The sequence below is a fragment of the Diaporthe amygdali genome (genome assembly GCF_026229845.1).
Source record: "Diaporthe amygdali strain CAA958 chromosome Unknown NODE_4_length_2575358_cov_65_588622, whole genome shotgun sequence".
Taxonomy (NCBI): Eukaryota; Fungi; Ascomycota; class Sordariomycetes; order Diaporthales; family Diaporthaceae; genus Diaporthe; species Diaporthe amygdali.
Window position 1 is genome coordinate 422068 of NW_026517024.1, and position 6657 is coordinate 428724.

At 53.8% G+C, this 6657-nt stretch overlaps 2 protein-coding genes across 2 annotated transcripts; one reads left to right on the top strand and one right to left on the bottom strand.

Annotated features, from left to right (window-relative positions):
* Nucleotides 1-1699: 1699 nt before the first annotated feature.
* Nucleotides 1700-3095, top strand: J7T55_008307 (nuclear mrna splicing factor-associated; the record flags this gene model as incomplete). The annotated part of the gene is made up of 2 exons (XM_053138611.1): nucleotides 1700-1996; nucleotides 2205-3095. 2 exons carry the CDS (start codon nucleotides 1700-1702, stop codon nucleotides 3093-3095), a joined length of 1188 nt encoding a protein of 395 aa, XP_052997584.1.
* A 612-nt stretch (nucleotides 3096-3707) lies between these two features.
* On the bottom strand, nucleotides 3708-4804 carry J7T55_008308 (uncharacterized protein; the record flags this gene model as incomplete). Its single annotated transcript, XM_053138612.1, has 2 exons — nucleotides 3708-3811; nucleotides 3913-4804. The coding sequence occupies 2 exons, from the start codon at nucleotides 4802-4804 to the stop codon at nucleotides 3708-3710; spliced, it is 996 nt and encodes a 331-aa protein (XP_052997585.1).
* Nucleotides 4805-6657: the final 1853 nt, after the last annotated feature.

The window sequence follows — 6657 nt, forward strand, 5'->3', positions numbered from 1 at the left end:
AGGCTCTGTGTGAATAAATAGTTCATGTTGAGACGTGCAATTGTCCTTGGTCCCCGTAGCTAGGACGAATGGAGATACATATCAGGTATTCTTATAATGCATTGCTACTACGTAAAGAACGAATCCGCTTCGCGGTCACAGTGTCTAAATAATAGTGAATAAATATTACAGAAAATAGGAATCCCTTATAAGATAACCCGTTGCCAGACAATCACCTAGGGGATAATCTTTTATTAACCAACCTTCTATAGGACAACCTCCTATGGGTTTCTCTTCTGTGGGATAACCTCTTCTAGAGTAACCTCTTGTGGGATATGGGATAACCTCCTGTGGGATAACCTCTTATGGGATATGGGATAACCTCCTGTGGGATGACCTCCTATAGGATATGGGATAACCTCCTGTGGGATAACCTCCTCTGGGATAACCCTCTCTGGGATAACCTCCTGTGGGATAACCTCTTATGGGAAATAGAATAACCTCCTGTGGGATAACCTCCTGTGGGATAACCTCCTGTGGGATAACCTCCTGTGGAATAATTCCCTCTGGGATAAATTCCTTTAAAATAACCTCCTTTAATATAACCTTTTCTAGAAGAACCTTCTCTATAATAATCTCATAAAGGATAACCTTCTGTAGGATAGCCTCTTATAATACAACATCCTATGGGATAACCTTTTATGAGATAAGCTTCTATGTTATAAACCTCTATAGGACAATCTATAGGATAAGCTTCCGTATAGTGATCTGATAAATGGGAGCAAGCAAGTTAAATGTAGCGGGGTCGTTCCAAAAATGTATATGATAGCCCTCGAGGCATCTGCAAAGGAGGATCGACTAGAAACGGTGCTGTAGACAGTGAGAGTGGTCGCCCTGGACCAAGTCACTCTTGGACCAAGTCGACCTGGATTGTAGGTCGACCTGGACTACAAGTCGACCTGGGCTCAAATTCGCCGTAGACAAGTCGCCGTAGACAAGTCGCCGTAGACAAGTCGCCGTAGACAAGTTGCCGTAGACAAGTCGCTGTAAACCAAGTTGACCTGGGCTATAAGCCGATCTGGACTGCAAGTCGCTCTGGGCTCAAATTTGCCCTGCGTCAATCGCCATAGACCAAGTCGCTGTGAATCAAGTCGCCCTGGGCTTGAATTCGCCCTGGACCAAGCCGCTTTGAAAAACCATCGCAGATTAAGTTACCCTGGATCAAGTTGTCCTGGTTTAAGTCGTTTTGGATTATGAATCGCCCCAGACCTCGACTTAGCCCTGGACTTCAAATTAGAGAAGGTTTATTTTTTGGATCAAGATCCGTGTTCGATGCGAAATCCTGTCTTCATATAACCTATCACTAATTAAATCGACTTTTTTTCTTAGTTTAATTTTCAAGTCTAATGGACTTCAAAAGAAGTCATTCTAGTGCATATGATAGACGATGCGGAACGTAGCAAGATTCTCAATAAGTTACGGGTCTGCGAAGGGAGGATTAACCAGCAACGGTTGGATAGACAGTCATAGTGGTGAAATTGATGGAGAAGGCCCGTGCGCAGACTGGGCGTTGCCAACCCCTGCCGCAACTTTTCTGACTGGGGTTTTCTGGGAAGCTTCCTTGCTTGACACCAACTTCGTTGACAGCTCTCTGCAAGCCCGCCCTGGAGACTTTCTACGTCGTGACGCACCTCGCCTGAAGAGCCCGATCAAGAACAACATGGCAGAGCAGCCAGTCGCGGAGGTGTTCACCTTCCCGACAAATCCAGCGGATTTCGAGAATGACGACCGCATCTCGTTCTCCAAGCTGGACAACAAGTTCATCGCTGTCCAGGAGTCTGACGGCACCGAGTTCGAGTTTGATCATCAGCTGAAGCGATGGATTCCAGTCGCAGATGAGGATGAGGAAGCCTTCATTCAACAGCATCAAGACGCATACGGGAGCGCCCAAGACCCAAGTGCAGACAGCAGTGCTCAGCCTAGCAACGGCAGAAAGCGGAAGCAAGACCAAGTCGAGGTAAGCTGCGCACGCTGGTCCGTCCACAGCGGTCGAGACAATCCTTGAGCACTACTTCGATTGAGCCAAACCGCCTTATAATCGCACCGAATGAGCAATGGAGAAGAAGCATGTGCAACAGAGACCAGAAGCAACTGTACCTACCGAGTTCAACTGCTTATGGGAAACAATCTGGTGACAAACTGACACGCACCCCGCGCTACTCCAGGATCAGGACAATAATGGTGCCTCCTCTGCCTCCAACAACCACCGCAAAAACAAGAAGCAAAACACTCAAAAACAGCCACCCCAGAACAGAGCCATCTACGTCACTGGCCTGCCTCTCGACGTGACAGTAGACGAGGTCGCCGAGGTGTTCAGCCGCAAGTGCGGCGTCATCGCCGAGGAGATCGACAGCGGGCGGCCTCGGATTAAGCTATACGCGGACAGCGATGGCAACTTCAAGGGAGACGCGCTCATCGTGTTCTTCAAGCCGCCAAGCGTCGAGATGGCCATCATGCTTCTGGACGACACACATTTCCGGTACAGCGATTCTGGCTTAGGGTCAGGCAAGATGCGGGTACAGGCTGCGGAGTCCAGCTACAAGAAGACACAATACACTGAGGGTGCCGAGGGCGCTGAAGCTAAAGAGCCAGGGGCAAAGCAGCACAACAATGGCAAAGGCGCGGGCAAGGACAGGGAGAAGGTGATCAAGAAAACGCAGAAGCTCGACGCAAAGCTGGCCGACTGGTCCGACGACGAGTCTGCCTACGTACCACCTGAGCAGCGCACGGGCAAGAAGGACAAGATGGTCATCCTCAAGCACATGTTTACGCTGCAGGAGCTCGAGGACGACCCGGCAGCGCTGCTGGAGATCAAGGAGGACATCCGCGAGGAGTGCGAGAAGCTGGGCGAGGTGACCAACGTGGTACTGTACGACCTGGAGCAGGACGGTGTGGTGAGCATCAAGTACAAGAAGCCAGAGTCGGCCGACGCTTGTGTGCAGCTGATGAACGGGAGGGCCTTTGGCGGGCAGAGGGTCGAGGCCTACATACCAAGTGGGCGGCTCAAGTTTCAGAGGTCCAAGGATAACAACGACGATGCGGGAGAGGATGACTGAGGAGTCCGACGGACGAGGTGAGTTGGTAATGAGAGTGTTCTCCTTTATTCTTCACGGCATACATCAGAAGACCTCGATGGCACAAGACGACTAGCACAACTCATAATGGACACCGAATCGTGAACGGTTTGTTGCTACATAGTCGATATAGGTACCAATCTGCGACAATAGAAGAATTTTCGATGAAACACCATGACACCAACACCCAGCAATGGCCGAGCACCTAACGCCATTTTCGCAATTTGGAACCCCCCATCCCAGCCCAAAATTTGATGCTCGCAAATGATGAATTCCCACACAACCAGACTATCCCTGGAGCGTTAGGGATCAACAGTGGAGGATGTGAAGACTCACAGTCCGGAGGATAAAATCAAGACCACACGACACGCGGTTTCAAACCTGTCGAGGCCGCAGGAGGCGGGAGGTGTGTTGCTCTGATAGATAGAGGCAGGCGGGCAGGCAGGAACAAGTGACTGTCGCCCGGCGTCAGTGATTGCCCAGCGCAAGCGATGGAGCTAGGAGGCCTTTTTTTTGTCTTTATTTTGAGATTTTTGTCCTGTGTTCCTTTCCTATCTGTGAGGCGAGCTGGATCCTCAGTGGACTCCAGGGCTCTTAGGACTGCTGCTCCAGCAGGGGCTCGAGGTCAACACGCTCCTCGACCGTGTACCAGATTGCAGATTCGATGATCTTCAGCACCACGCGCAGATCGGTCTCGTCTTCGGTATAATCAGCAACTTCGATCCACCTCAACGATCGCTTGCGTCTCAGGAGGAAAGGAAATAAAGGACGCCTCAGAATTTCAACAGGGGTTGCTCACCTCGAGGCGCGTAAACCAGGACGAACGTCTCCGGCAGGGGACTCCTCGGCATCATCCAGGCCCTGGCCCCGCCGGCGGTCTCCTGGCCCTTGCCCCAGGCCATGGGATGACGCTGACCCCACCCCTTGCCAAGGACCTCGGCGATGTCGTCCGGGTGCAGGTTCATATGCATGCTGCGGTCCGAGTTGTGGATGTGGCAGACCTCGCCGTTGCCGCACACGTTGACGGGGTGCCGCGCGAAGAGGGCGAAGCCGTGCTTCTCGATGCACGAGGTCGCGATGCCGAACTTGGCGGCGTGCGCCGCCGACAGCCTGTTCATGACGTCCTTGAGCGCGGCGAAGGCCGCCGTGGAGCCGTGCTGGTTGAGCTGGCGCTGCGGGGCGAGGCCCGCAACCGTGGGCCGGGGTCCGGGCCGGTATGGGAGGTTCTGCGGTGCGAGGATGCCGGATGCCGGCCTGGACACGGCGCCTGCGGAGGGCGGACTGAAAGGGTCCCGGAGCACGAAGAGGCGGAACCAGGCCAGCCGTGCGTAGCCGGATAGGGTGGGTGGAGTTCCGCCTGGCCCAAGACGGAGGAAGTTCTGATAGTCGTTCCAGACCAGTAGGAGAATTGGGACAGCGAGGATAAAGGACTCCAGGAGGTAGTGAGGGACGAAGTGCAAGCCCATGATAAGGAAGACCGAGCCGGCAAGGAGGGCATTGGCATCCAAGGTCATTGAGAAGGGGTCCTGCCGTATAACCATGTTCACCGCTGGGCTTGGGACGTTGTCGGTGGCCGAGCCGAGGAGGAGGCTCTTTCTCTCGAAGCGAGGGCTGCCCATGTTGGGTGGAACATCGGATGCGGTCTCATTTGGGGTGAGTTGCTCCGTCTGAGTAGTTGCGAGGAACGACATGGTAGGTTCGGTGACGGCCCTTAGACGCACGACAGGAATTGACTTGTATTTCTTTGGATTTGTGCCCACTTGGTAGGAATATGTGGAACTGAAACGTCAAGGTGAGAGGAGAGTAGTATAGAGACAGTCTAATAACTGATGTCAAGTAAATCTTGACAGTATCATCGAGGCACACACAATGACAATGATTTCGGCCAGTACGCACGACGCTTACAGGAACAAACGAACGAGGTGATATATTTATGACAGGACAGGATGACGGAACTAGAGGGTAATTAGGGTATGTGGTCACAGGGACGTCAGTTTGAGACCTAGACGATCTTCTGTCAAACGATGAGGAGTACGGCTTAGGGTCTTCTCAGTGAGAAAAAGGGGCAGCAAACTTCCCAATGACAACCTTTCGGGCGGGAACCGTTTCTTTGAGCACACCGGTGAGTCGGGCAACGCAGATATGAGACAATTTCTTGGGCGGTTTGGAAGGTTGAATGTGCGTGCGCTGGCGATAAGCTCAATAAAGCTAAGTCAGGCGAAGGGGTTTGTTGTCAATGCAGTAGGCCGCAGCAACTGGCTTTAATACCTAGCAACTCGACGAGGGTTTGCCGACTCTCGCGGCACTCGGTATGGAAGGCGGCACAGCATGGTGAACATGCAGTGAAGGGCGTGGTTAGAAGTTAGGTTAGCAAACCACCCAGCAGCACACCGGACGGGCGGGCAGAGGCTACCGGTCAGCTGCCTGCTCTGGCTTGATTCCGACTCGACCATCCTCAATCCCACGCCGACGCCCACGCCGATGCGGAAGCTATGCCGCTCTGCTCTCAACGATGCGTTTGTGGCCCTGCGTGCGTGCGACCCAAGGGACGACGTCGGAGGCACAAGCCTGGGCATGTTAGAAAGCGACGGCCAGTGGCATAGCGGGCCAAGTCCTCCGGTATATGGGCCGTGGATCTGGGGCAGAGGACTGGCAGGTTGGGGTAGGTGGGCAGGGGCAGGGGCGTGAACCCCGCCTGGTGATGCTCCAGGTCAAGCCAGCATACCATAGTAGAGCGATTGGCTTGACCCTGGGGACGGCAGGCGGCTTGGGGAAATTTGTGTCAGATTGTCAACGTGATGTGATGCCGCTTCACACGAACTAGGGACGATCGTGAGCACGAGACCAGCAGACCAGCAGACCAGCAGACCAGCAGACCAGCGAACACGAAGCAGCTGGCGAAAAGTGGCTCTGTTGGTCGCGTCCAGGGAAACCCGCCACATCACGTCTATTGCAGACACGAAGCGCCAAGCTCTCTCCCACTCCTCAGTTTTGCTGGCTTCTGGCCCTGCCTGCACCGGAGCAAGCACGACTGGCACACAATGGCACACAATGGCACACAATGGCACACCGACACGAGGACGTCTTGGGCCGTTGTTTGGTTCAGCCGCCAGGTCGTCGATTACTGTAAGGCAGCGGAGTCGGGGTGGGTATGGAGGGGAAGTTGAGGCGGAATGACGTCGGTTCTGGACCTCTTTTTTTTGGGTTCCACTCATTCACACAGCCCGGGATGCACAAGCGAGAGCAGACATTTGTAGGAGCAAAACGCATCACGACGGGTCAATTGCAAGCTGGCCGTCCTGCCGTCGTGATGCTGCAGTGGTAGGATTGCAGGAGCCCGGCGGGTCGAGGGCAATGCTTCGGAGACTAGCCAGTGATGGCCTGGATGCAGTGCTCTCTACTGTTGTTGCTACCAACGAACGACGGGGCTGCCAACGCTTGCCAGCATGCAACATGTGAAAGGCAACCTCGATTGGTTTGTTATGGAGCCGCTGAGAGTGGTCCAACTTGGCTCCAGGCGAGGGCTATGTTCCGCACCCATTCC